This window comes from Hippocampus guttulatus, chromosome 4 (assembly GCF_054856545.1).
Source record: "Hippocampus guttulatus isolate MCC_2025c chromosome 4, RoL_Hgut_1.0, whole genome shotgun sequence".
Taxonomy (NCBI): domain Eukaryota; kingdom Metazoa; phylum Chordata; class Actinopteri; order Syngnathiformes; family Syngnathidae; genus Hippocampus; species Hippocampus guttulatus.
This window is the reverse complement of record NC_141264.1, coordinates 3040732-3053133: the sequence shown is the minus strand read 5'-3', so window position 1 is coordinate 3053133 and position 12402 is coordinate 3040732. Positions and strand designations below refer to the sequence as shown.

The 12402-nt window shown below is 43.6% G+C and overlaps 1 protein-coding gene and 12 non-coding genes across 13 annotated transcripts in view; 1 reads left to right on the top strand and 12 right to left on the bottom strand.

Annotated features, from left to right (window-relative positions):
• lamb1a (laminin, beta 1a) overlaps positions 1-12402 on the top strand; it is a 73208-nt gene that overhangs the window by 41823 nt on the left and 18983 nt on the right. Inside the window, exon 14 of the mRNA XM_086109445.1 lies at positions 12189-12347. Coding sequence (XP_085965571.1) covers positions 12189-12347 — 159 coding nt within the window. The remainder of the gene's footprint in view (positions 1-12188; positions 12348-12402) is intronic.
• Positions 414-485, bottom strand: trnak-uuu (transfer RNA lysine (anticodon UUU)). The gene has a single exon. It is a non-coding gene; the product is annotated as a tRNA-Lys (tRNA).
• On the bottom strand, positions 914-985 carry trnak-uuu (transfer RNA lysine (anticodon UUU)). The gene has a single exon. It is a non-coding gene; the product is annotated as a tRNA-Lys (tRNA).
• trnak-uuu (transfer RNA lysine (anticodon UUU)) lies at positions 1406-1478 on the bottom strand. The gene has a single exon. It is a non-coding gene; the product is annotated as a tRNA-Lys (tRNA).
• Positions 1900-1972, bottom strand: trnak-uuu (transfer RNA lysine (anticodon UUU)). Its single transcript has one exon. It is a non-coding gene; the product is annotated as a tRNA-Lys (tRNA).
• Positions 2401-2473, bottom strand: trnak-uuu (transfer RNA lysine (anticodon UUU)). Its single transcript has one exon. It is a non-coding gene; the product is annotated as a tRNA-Lys (tRNA).
• trnak-uuu (transfer RNA lysine (anticodon UUU)) lies at positions 2899-2971 on the bottom strand. Its single transcript has one exon. It is a non-coding gene; the product is annotated as a tRNA-Lys (tRNA).
• trnaq-uug (transfer RNA glutamine (anticodon UUG)) lies at positions 3399-3470 on the bottom strand. The gene has a single exon. It is a non-coding gene; the product is annotated as a tRNA-Gln (tRNA).
• On the bottom strand, positions 7557-7629 carry trnak-uuu (transfer RNA lysine (anticodon UUU)). The gene has a single exon. It is a non-coding gene; the product is annotated as a tRNA-Lys (tRNA).
• Positions 8058-8130, bottom strand: trnak-uuu (transfer RNA lysine (anticodon UUU)). Its single transcript has one exon. It is a non-coding gene; the product is annotated as a tRNA-Lys (tRNA).
• trnak-uuu (transfer RNA lysine (anticodon UUU)) lies at positions 8556-8628 on the bottom strand. The gene has a single exon. It is a non-coding gene; the product is annotated as a tRNA-Lys (tRNA).
• Positions 9056-9127, bottom strand: trnaq-uug (transfer RNA glutamine (anticodon UUG)). The gene has a single exon. It is a non-coding gene; the product is annotated as a tRNA-Gln (tRNA).
• trnaq-uug (transfer RNA glutamine (anticodon UUG)) lies at positions 9531-9603 on the bottom strand. Its single transcript has one exon. It is a non-coding gene; the product is annotated as a tRNA-Gln (tRNA).

Genomic DNA, 12402 nt, shown 5'->3' with positions numbered 1-12402 from the left:
TTCTTAGCAGTCTCTAGCAAAATAAAAGCATAATATGGGTACTGGACTGAAGGTATGCTTCCTTCATGAGCGACATGGCTGGATTGTTGTACTTTATTGAACCTTTTTTGTGGAATACTTGATGCGGCCCAGAAACATCCAGACTCTCTCAACTGCCCCCACGTTTATATATAGTTTGTGACCCCATGCTTTTAAAACTTTATTGATGGAGTTGATTGACTTTATTTAAGGACATGAATGACTTCATTTCTGGACTTTACAGAGTTTATGGGCAGACTCAAATGATTTTCTTGTTTCTCTCATATACTTGTCATCCAGGAAGACGATTCTGACGAGTCAGGGTTCCCACTGGAAAGTATCAACAACAGGAAAATGTCGTTCTCTTCAGGTTTTTGACATCAAATCAATTATACCACCTGAACAGGCACTTGAACCCTGGACCCTCAGATTAAAAGTCTGATGCTCTACCACTGAGCTATCCAGGGTGTATGGTCCCCTCGTTCTTAGCAGTCTACTGCAAAATAAAAGCATGATATGGGTACTGGACTGAAGGTATGCTTCCTTCATGAGCGACATGGCTGTATTTTTGTACTGTATTGAACCTTTTTTGTGGAATACTTGATGCGGCCCAGAAACATCCAGACTATCTCAACTGCCCCCACTTTTATATATAGTTTGTGACCCCATGCTTTTAAAACTTTATTGATGGAGTTGATTGACTTTATTTAAGGACATGAATGACTTCATTTCTGGACTTTACAGAGTTTATGGGCAGACTCAAATGATTTTCTTGTTTCTCTCATATACTTGTCATCCAGGAAGACGATTCTGACGAGTCAGGGTTCCCATTGGAAAGTATCAACAACAGGAAAATGTCGTTCTCTTCAGGTTTTTGACATCAATTCAATTATATCACCTGAACAGGGACTTGAACCCTGGACCCTCAGATTAAAAGTCTGATGCTCTACCACTGAGCTATCCAGGCTCTGTGCTGCTCTCGTTCTTAGCGGTCTACTGCAAAATAAAAGCATAATATGGGTACTGGACTGAAGGTATGCTTCCTTCATGAGCGTCATGGCTGGATTGTTGTACTTTATTGAACCTTTTTTGTGGAATACTTGATGCGGCCCGGAAACATCCAGACTATCTCAACTGCCCCCACGTTTATATATAGTTTGTGACCCCATGCTTTTAAAACTTCATTGATGGAGTTGATTGACTTTATTTAAGGACACGAATGACTTCATTTTTGGACTTGACAGAGTTCATTGGCAGACTCAAATGATTTTCTTGTTTCTCTCATATTCCTTGCTTGCCAGGACGACTGTTCTGACTCGGACGTATCAACTTTCAACAACACGAAATTGTTTTTCTCTTAAGGTTTTTTACATGAAAACAATTGTATCGCCTGAACAGGGACTTGAACCCTGGACCCTCAGATTAAAAGTCTGATGCTCTACCAACTGAGCTATCCAGGCTCTGTTCTGCTCTCTTTCTTAGCAGTCTCCTGCAAAATAAAAGCATAATATGGGGGCTGGGGACTCGACTCAAAGTATGCTTCCTTCATGAGAGACATGGCTGGATTGTTGTACTTTATTGAACCTTTTTTGTGGAATACTTGATGCGGCCCCAGAAACATCCAGACTATCTCAACTGCCCCCACGTTTATATATAGTTTGTGACCCCATGCTTTTAAAACTTCATTGATGGAGTTGATTGACTTTATTTAAGGACATGAATGACTTCATTTTTGGACTTGGCAGAGTTCATTGGCAGACTCAAATGATTTTCTTGTTTCTCTCATATTCCTTGCTCGCCAGGACGACTGTTCTGACGTATCAACTTTCAACAACAGGAAATTGTTTTTCTCTTTCGGTTTAGAGATCAAATTAATTTTATCGCCTGAACAGGGACTTGAACCCTGGACCCTCAGATTAAAAGTCTGATGCTCTACCAACTGAGCTATCCAGGCTCTGTTCTGCTCTCTTTCTTAGAAGTCTCCTGCAAAATAGAAGCATAATATGGGGGCTGGGGACTGGCCTCAAAGTATGCTTCCTTCATGAGAGACATGGCTGGATTGTTGTACTTTATTGAACCTTTTTTGTGGAATACTTCATGCGGCCCAAAAACATCCAGACTATCTCAACTGCCCCCACGTTTAAATGCAGTTTGTGACCCTATGCTTTTCAGACTTAATTGATGGAATTGATTGACTTTATTTGAGGACATGAATGACTTCATTTTTGGACTTGACAGAGTTTATGGGCAGACTCAAATGATTTTCTTCTTTCTCTCATATACTTGTCATCCAGGAAGACTATTCTGATGGGCCAGGGTTCCGACTCGAAAGTATCAACTTTCAAAAACAGGAAAATGTTATTGACATCTAATCAATCATATCACCTGAACAGGGACTTGAACCCTGGACCCTCAGATTAAAAGTCTGATGCTCTACCAACTGAGCTATCCAGGCTCTGTTTTGCTCTCTTTCTTAGCAGTCTCCTGCAAAATAGAAGCATAATATTGGGGCTGGGGACTGGACTGAATGTATGCTTCCTTCATGAGCCACATGGCTGTATTGTTGTACTTTATTGAACCTTTTTTGCCCAGAAACATCCAGACTATCTCAACTGCCCCCACGTTTATATATAGTTTGTGACCCCATGCTTTTAAAACTTTATTGATTGAGTTGATTGACTTTATTTAAGGAAATGAATGACTTCATTTTTGGACTTGACAGAGTCCATTGGCAGACTCAAATGATTTTCTTGTTTCTCTCATATTCCTTGCCAGCCAGGACGACTGTTCTGACAGGTCAGGGTTCTGACTCGGACATATCAACTTTCAACAACAGGAAATTGTTTCTCTCTTTCGGTTTAGAGATCAAATCAATTGTATCGCCTGAACAGGGACTTGAAACCTGGACCCTCAGATTAAAAGTCTGATGCTCTACCAACTGAGCTATCCAGGCTCTGTTCTGCTCTCTTTCTTAGCAGTCTCCTGCAAAATAGAAGCATAATATTGGGGCTGGGGACTGGACTGAATGTATGCTTCCTTCATGAGCCACATGGCTGTATTGTTGTAGTTTATTGAACTTTTTTTGTGGAATACTTGATGCGGCCCAGAAACATCCAGACTATCTCAACTGCCCCCACGTTTAAATATAGTTTGTGACCCCATGCTTTCAAAACTTTATTGATGGAGTTGATTGACTTTATTTGAGGACATGAATGACTTCATTTTTGGACTTGACAGAGTTTATTGGCAGACTCAAATGATTTTCTTGTTTTTCTTATACCTTGTCATCCAGGATGACTATTCTGACGGGCCAGGGTTCCGACTCGAAAGTATCAACTTTCAAAAACAGGAAAATGTTATTCGCATCTAAGCAATCTTATCGCCTGAACAGGGACTTGAACCCTGGACCGTCAGATTCAAAGTCTGATGCTCTACCACTGAGCTATCCAGGCTCTGTGTTGCTCTCGTTCTTAGCGGTCTGCTGCAAAATAAAAGCATAATATGGGTACTGGACTGAAGGTATGCTTCCTTCATGAGCGACATGGCTGTATTGTTGTACTTTATTGAACCTTTTTTGCCCAGAAACATCCAGACTATCTCAACTGCCCCCATGTTTATATATAGTTTGTGACCCCATGCTTTTAAAAGTTTATTGATGGAGTTGATTGACTTTATTTAAGGACATGAATGACTTCATTTTTGGACTTGACAGAGTTTATTGGAAGACTCAAATGATTTTCTTGTTTCTCTTATACCTTGTCATCCAGGATGACTATTCTGACGGGCCAGGGTTCCGACTCGAAAGTATCAACAACAGGAAAATGTCGTTCTCTTCAGGTTTTTGACATCAAATCAATTATACCACCTGAACAGGCACTTGAACCCTGGACCCTCAGATTAAAAGTCTGATGCTCTACCACTGTCCTGGGTACGACGTTAAACTGCATCCAACTGGTCCTCCAGGTTGGGGGTTGGGCGTGAGGTTAACAACCTCACCCTGTAAAACAAAACCTGTTACAGAAACGACGAGAGGAAGCCATTCCGGTAAACCACGGCGAAGAAGAGACGGCACATCCTTGGATGTATCTATGACGGGGCCGGGTGAAATCCAGCAGGAAGCCCGACCCCTGATGACCCCGATCTTTGGAACCAAAACCAACACCAGAGTAGGCACCTGGAATGTGCGCACAATGTTCCAGTCTGGTCGCATGGACCAGGTGCTGAAGAATATGAGGGACTATCGCCTGGACATCTTAGGCGTTAGTGAAATGAGGTGGACGGGGCAAGGGCGTCTCGTGGTTGATGGAGCAACTTTTCTGTACTCTGGGAAGCAAGACCACCATTCCCATGGAGTCGGCATCATCCTCTCCAATAGTGCAGCAAAAGCATTGATTGGATGGAAGCCGGTGAATGAACGGATTATTACAGCAAGGCTCTACACCAGATATGCCAAAGTAACCATCGTACAAGTCTATGCCCCAACCGAAGCTGCCTCAGCGGACGATAAAGACACCTTCTACAACCAGCTCCAGACCGTGCTTGAGGAAATCCCCAGACATGACATCAAAATGCTGATTGGAGACTTCAACGCAAAACTGGATAATGACAGAAGGGGCCTGAATGCCACAGTTGGACCACATGGGTCTGCAGGCTCCACGAACGACAACGGGGAGAGACTGTTGATGCTAACCAGTACCAACGGCCTCAGCATTGGCAACACCTTTTTTGAGCACAAGCGGATCCACAAAGTAACCTGGGTTTCACCTGGTGGCGGGACCCAGAACGAACTGGACTACATCTGCATCAACACAAGGTGGCGCTCGTCATTGCTCGACGTTCGCTCCCACAGAGGTGCAGATGTGGGTTCAGACCACTTCCTTGTGGTGAGTAAAATCAAGCTGAAGCTGAAGAAGGTGAAAAAGGTGCAGCCCAAGAGACCTTACGCAGTGGACAAGCTAAAGGATAACAACATCTCAGAAAGCTTCTGTGAGGAGTTGAGTAGGAAGCTCAAGGTATCACAACACCTTGCAAACATTGAGGAGCAGTGGAGTATGTTCTCTTGTGCCATTGCTGAAACTGCAGAAGCAGTTATCAGCAGAAAGAGGGGTACCAACAAAGAGAGATGGATAACAGACAACACCTGGAAGTTGATTGATGAAAGGAAAGTGGCCAAGATAAAAAGAGAACAAAAGAGGAGGCTCCGGAGCTGGAGGATGGAAGACGAGGAGTACAGGCGCTTGGACAGGGCAGTGAAGAAGAGTTGCAGGAAGGATAAAAGACAGTGGCTAGAAGAGAAAGCAAGAGAGGCACAGGAAGCAGCCGAGAACAACAACACGACGACCCTATACAAGATCGTGCGGGAGCTAACCAACTCCAGGAGCAGCTCTAGCGTGCCAATCAGGAGCAAGGATGGCAGGACACTTCTAAGCGACGAGGAGCAAGAAGCAAGATGGCTGGAACACTTCAGGGAGGTTCTCAACCAACCAATGCCTCCCGTGCTCTTCAATTTCGATCAAGAGACACCAGCTCCAGCTCTAAATATTACATCGAAAGAGATATCCGAGACTGAGGTTGCCAAAGCAATCAAGGGCCTTAAGAACAACAAGGCACCGGGACTCGATGAGGTAGCTGCCGAGATGTTGAAACACGGCCAAGACGCTGTTGTGGAGAGCCTTACCCACCTGTTCAACCTGATTTGGCATGCTGAAGAGGTTCCTGCCGACTGGAGACGTGGGGTCATTGTCACGCTTCCTAAGAAGGGAAACCTCGCAGACTGCAATAACTGGCGGGGCATTACACTGCTGTCAATCCCCAGCAAGGTATTCTGCAGTGTCCTGCTACATCGCCTTAAAGATGAAGTGGATAACATCTTGAGGGAAGAGCAAGCCGGTTTCAGGAAGGGAAGGTCTTGCGCCGAACAGATCTTTACCCTTCGAAACATCATAGAGCAGTGCCAAGAACTTCAGACACCACTCATGATCAACTATATCGATTTCAAGAAAGCCTTCGACAGCATCCACCGGGAGTCACTGTGGCAGATCGTCCAGCTGTATGGTGTACCCCTCAAGTACATCAACATCTTCAGGTCATTGTACAACAACTCAACCTGTTGTGTCAAAACCAACAGTGGCACAACTGATGATTTTGACATTGTCACTGGTGTAAGACAGGGTTGCATTCTGTCACCCCTACTCTTCATCATCATAATTGACTTTGTGATGAGGAAGTCCATCACAGGGGAAAAAGTTGGTATCAAGTGGGGAGGGAGCAGACTAGCTGACCTGGAATTTGCAGATGATTTGGCTCTGTTAAGTCACACCCAGCCCGCACTCCAGGAGTTGACCAACAATCTGCATGAGCACGGAGTTAAGGTCGGTTTACGAATTAGCCAGGAAAAGACCAAGGCCATGGCCGTCGGACAGCACCAGCACCTTCAACCACTCACTCTACACCAACATGACATAGAGTACATTGACAGCTTCACATATCTTGGGAGTAACATCTCAAATACAGGTGGTGTGGAGAAAGACGTCAACAGTAGACTTGGTAAAGCTGCGGGAGTGTTCCAACGCCTCCGCAACATCTGGTCATCGAAAGCCATCACTACGACCACCAAGCTACCCCTATATGTCAGTGGTTATCCCAACAGCGATTTACGCCTGTGAGACATGGATGAAGACAGCCAACATTACCAACAAGTTAGATGTCTTTCATCGGCGTTGCCTGAGATCCATCCTGAGGATCTCATGGAGAGACCACATCACCAACGAGGAGGTGATGAAGAGGGCAGGAGTGGCTGAACTGTCAGACATTGTCTCTGAAAGGAGAAGGAAAATGATCGGCCACGTACTCCGGCTGCCAAGAGAGAGACCGGCAAGTGTGGCCATGGACTGGATGCCAGAGGGTGGAAAGAGGAAGAGAGGTAGGCCAAAGAAGACGTGGAGACAGACTGCCAAAGAAGACCTCAGTGAGATGGGTGTCAGCTGGCATGGAGCAAGAAGGGTCGCCAGTGACCGGAACAAATGGAGGAGGCTCGTCGCCCAATGTTCCAAATAGGAGCGGGCGGAACTAACTAACTAACTAACTAAGCTCTACCACTGAGCTATCCAGGCTGTATGTTCCCCTCGTTCTTAGCAGTCTACTGCAAAATAAAAGCATAATATGGGTACTGGACTGGGTATGCTTCCTTCATGAGCGACATGGCTGTATTTTTGTACTTTATTGAACCTTTTTTGTGGAATACTTGATGCGGCCCAGAAACATCCAGACTATCTCAACTGCCCCCACTTTTATATATAGTTTGTGACCCCATGCTTTTAAAACTTTATTGATGGAGTTGATTGACTTTATTTAAGGACATGAACGACTTCATTTTTGGACTTGACAGAGTTTATGGGCAGACTCAAATGATTTTCTTGTTTCTCTCATATACTTGTCATCCAGGAAGACGATTCTGACGGGTCAGGGTTCCGACTGGAAAGTATCAACAACAGGAAAATGTCGTTCTCTTCAGGTTTTTGACATCAATTCAATTATATCGCCTGAACAGGGACTTGAACCCTGGACCCTCAGATTAAAAGTCTGATGCTCTACCAACTGAGCTATCCAGGCTCTGTTCTGCTCTCTTTCTTAGAAGTCTCCTGCAAAATAGAAGCATAATATGGGGGCTGGGGACTGGACTCAAAGTATGCTTCCTTCATGAGAGACATGGCTGGATTGTTGTACTTTATTGAACCTTTTTTGTGGAATACTTCATGCAGCCCAAAAACATCCAGACTATCTCAACTGCCCCCACGTTTAAATGCAGTTTGTGACCCTATGCTTTTCAGACTTAATTGATGGAATTGATTGACTTTATTTGAGGACATGAATGACTTCATTTTTGGACTTGACAGAGTTTATGGGCAGACTCAAATGATTTTCTTCTTTCTCTCATATACTTGTCATCCAGGAAGACTATTCTGATGGGCCAGGGTTCCGACTCGAAAGTATCAACTTTCAAAAACAGGAAAGTGTTATTGACATCTAATCAATCATATCACCTGAACAGGGACTTGAACCCTGGACCCTCAGATTAAAAGTCTGATGCTCTACCAACTGAGCTATCCAGGCTCTGTTTTGCTCTCTTTCTTAGCAGTCTCCTGCAAAATAGAAGCATAATATTGGGGCTGGGGACTGGACTGAATGTATGCTTCCTTCATGAGCCACATGGCTGTATTGTTGTACTTTATTGAACCTTTTTTGCCCAGAAACATCCAGACTATCTCAACTGCCCCCACGTTTATATATAGTTTGTGACCCCATGCTTTTAAAACTTTATTGATGGAGTTGATTGACTTTATTTAAGGAAATGAATGACTTCATTTTTGGACTTGACAGAGTTCATTGGCAGACTCAAATGATTTTCTTGTTTCTCTCATATTCCTTGCCAGCCAGGACGACTGTTCTGACAGGTCAGGGTTCTGACTCGGACATATCAACTTTCAACAACAGGAAATTGTTTCTCTCTTTCGGTTTAGAGATCAAATCAATTGTATCACCTGAACAGGGACTTGAAACCTGGACCCTCAGATTAAAAGTCTGATGCTCTACCAACTGAGCTATCCAGGCTCTGTTCTGCTCTCTTTCTTAGCAGTCTCCTGCAAAATAGAAGCATAATATGGGGGCTGGGGACTGGACTGAATGTATGCTTCCTTCATGAGCCACATGGCTGTATTGTTGTAGTTTATTGAACTTTTTTTGTGGAATACTTGATGCGGCCCAGAAACATCCAGACTATCTCAACTGCCCCCACGTTTAAATATAGTTTGTGACCCCATGCTTTCAAAACTTTATTGATGGAGTTGATTGACTTTATTTGAGGACATGAATGACTTCATTTTTGGACTTGACAGAGTTTATTGGCAGACTCAAATGATTTTCTTGTTTTTCTTATACCTTGTCATCCAGGATGACTATTCTGACGGGCCAGGGTTCCGACTCGAAAGTATCAACTTTCAAAAACAGGAAAATGTTATTCGCATCTAAGCAATCTTATCACCTGAACAGGGACTTGAACCCTGGACCGTCAGATTCAAAGTCTGATGCTCTACCACTGAGCTATCCAGGCTCTGTGGTGCTCTCGTTCTTAGCGGTCTGCTGCAAAATAAAAGCATAATATGGGTACTGGACTGAAGGTATGCTTCCTTCATGAGCGACATGGCTGTATTGTTGTACTTTATTGAACCTTTTTTGCCCAGAAACATCCAGACTATCTCAACTGCCCCCATGTTTATATATAGTTTGTGACCCCATGCTTTTAAAAGTTTATTGATGGAGTTGATTGACTTTATTTAAGGACATGAATGACTTCATTTTTGGACTTGACAGAGTTTATTGGAAGACTCAAATGATTTTCTTGTTTCTCTTACACCTTGTCATCCAGGATGACTATTCTGACGGGCCAGGGTTCCGACTCGAAAGTATCAACTTTCAAAAACAGGAAAATGTTATTGGCATCTAAGCAATCATATCGCCTGAGCAGGGACTTGAAACCTGGACCCTCAGATTCAAAGTCTGATGCTCTACCAACTGAGCTATCTAGGCTCTGTTTTGCTCTCTTTCTTAGCAGTCTCCTGCAAAATAAAAGCATAATATGGGTACGGGGAGCTGGACTGAAGGTATGCTTCCTTCATGAGCGACATGGCTGTATTGTTGTACTTTATTGAACCTTTTTTGCCCAGAAACATCCAGACTATCTCAACTGCCCCCATGTTTATATATAGTTTGTGACCCCATGCTTTTAAAACTTTATTGATGGAGTTGATTGACTTTATTTAAGGACATGAATTACTTCATTTTTGGACTTGACAGAGTTTATGGGCAGACTGAAATGATTTTCTTGTTTCTCTCATATACTTGTCATCCAGGAAGACGATTCTGACGGGTCAGGGTTCCGACTGGAAAGTATCAACAACAGGAAAATGTCGTTCTCTTCAGGTTTTTGACATCAAATCAATTATATCACCTGAACAGGGACTTGAACCCTGCACCCTCAGATTAAAAGTCTGATGCTCTACCACTGAGCGACATGACTGCATTGTTGTACTTTATTTCGAGCTGAAAGTCCTCCGGATTTTCCCAGAATTCCAGATTTTCAAATTGTCATGAAATTTCCTCTGGAAAATTGAACAAAAATTGCCGAAAATGAATCCGGATATTAGTTGACAACATTGAACGAACATGCGTTTGAGTTTGTTGTTTTGCTTTCACGAACGTAGCCCTGTTGAGGCACGAACACTCCTGACAGTCACACCCCTCCCCTCGCATTCTCGTGGCCTTGCCATATCGCAAAGATTTTGAAATTCCGGCGAGAAGGGAAGCCACAAAGGGTGCATGTGTGCACATCAAAGGCAGATTAATCATTGAATGTCGAGTATTTGAATCGTGTTTTGTGTAAACTCATTCATGCGTGATCGGCCAGGTATGGCCCCAGCGCAATGTTCAAACATTGAAATCATCGTGAATATTTATCCCAAACAACTCAGGCTTCAGTTTTAAAGATGATCTTATTCAATCAAGGATACATTTTTGTTTAAATAATTCTAGCCTTTTTTGTTTTTTACATTTACTTTTAAATTGGATAAATTGCAAAGCTTTCACTTCTCATTTATTTCACTTAATTGAGTGCTGTTCAAAACATGTTTTAACTGCAGCAAAGAAAGTGTTTACTAATATGTAGCCTTAAACACACCTTTTACCAAAATGTCTAAAATACGACAATGTTGCCTAAAATGGACACTGGCTCTTTATCTAACACTTTAATGCAGGGGTGGCCAACCAGTCAGAGCCATTTTTTTTTTTTACTGTGTTACTGCAAAGAGCCACATCATACACATGGGTGAACATAAACATCACTGCATCCCTTCCTCAAATACACACACACACACACACAGACCTCTGCTCAGCCATATTTATTGATTATTGATCCTGCATGTCAATCAAGTAATGGGATTGATGATAGGCTGACATTGTAAATTCTGATGTATTTAACGCCGTCGTTTGAATGGCAGCACACCACCGCCGAGGCGTTTTTGACGCTTGTCATTTGAAAGCCCGTGAGCCGCATTGAACCAGCCAACCATTGAACCATTGGCCGCATTGAACCAGCCAGTTGCTAACCCGCGGCTGGGGAGCCGCAGGTTAGCAACCCCCGCTTTAAAGCATTGACCAGTTACTGTTTTATCAGAGTAAGGTGCCATACTTAAAAGACAAAGCAACTCCTTAGCTGGTCCTCGCATTTTTCGTGAAGGACGATTGAAAAGCTCACGACTGCCAGCAGATGTTCACCTTGACTTTCATTTGCCGAATAGATACTGGACTCAGATTGACGTTAGGTGTCACACAGTTTTCTCTTGTTGCTTCAATTATTCTCAACTTGAGCAACAAGGGTGCGAGGCAGATATGTATGCGATTGCTTGTTTGCTCAAAGGCAGCGAGTGCCATCCCAAGTCCAGTGCGTAGTTTCTGCACTACGTTTACATTTTCTATTTTTGATGAATGAATGAATGGAGCGGTGGCATGGTGGTTGACTGTTAGCACGTCAGCCTTACTGTGCAGAGGTGCAGGATTCGATTCCGGCTACGGCCTTCCCGCTTGGAGTTTGCATGTTCTCCTGCGTGGGTTTTCTCCGGGTACTCCAGTTTTCTCCCACATTCCAAAAACATGTAAGGCAGGTTAATGGAACACTCAAAATTGTCCCCAGGTGTGATTGTGAGCGCAAATGGTTGTTCGTCGATGTGTGCCCTGCGATAGGCTGGCAACCAGTTCAGGGTGTGCCCCGCCTACTGCGCAGAGACAGTGGGGATAGGCTCCTGCTCGCCCGCGAGCCATTTGAGGATAAGTGGATTAGATTATGGATGGATGGCTGTACTGTCAAGCGCTTTGTTATAGCTACAGCTGTTGTGAAAGCACTGTGTAGAGAAAATTGTATTATTTAAAAAAAAAAAAAAAAGCCACAGCAGCCAAACACAAGCCCCAATTTTGGAATAATTCCATACATCTTTATTGTGATATTTATTTCAAAACCCGGCATGTTAATTAAAAAATTGTTAACAGAATATCACAGCCAAATATTGTATATTTATTGAAAGAGGGTTTTGTTGCTTCCCTAATGAGTTTGCTTCCTTTAGGGCGTATCGGTGGTTTCAAGGCCCCACCCACAGGACCACCATCCCACTTGGACAGGTATCGGCTTGGTCAATGTCCCTGAGGGAGCCTTCATTGAATTCACGGTTGACAACATTCCTCACTCCATGGAGTACAACATTCTCATCCGCTATGAGCCTCAGGTGTGACACAGAGTTACAGGATTTCATTTTGACATTGCAAGCCAGTTAATAACAG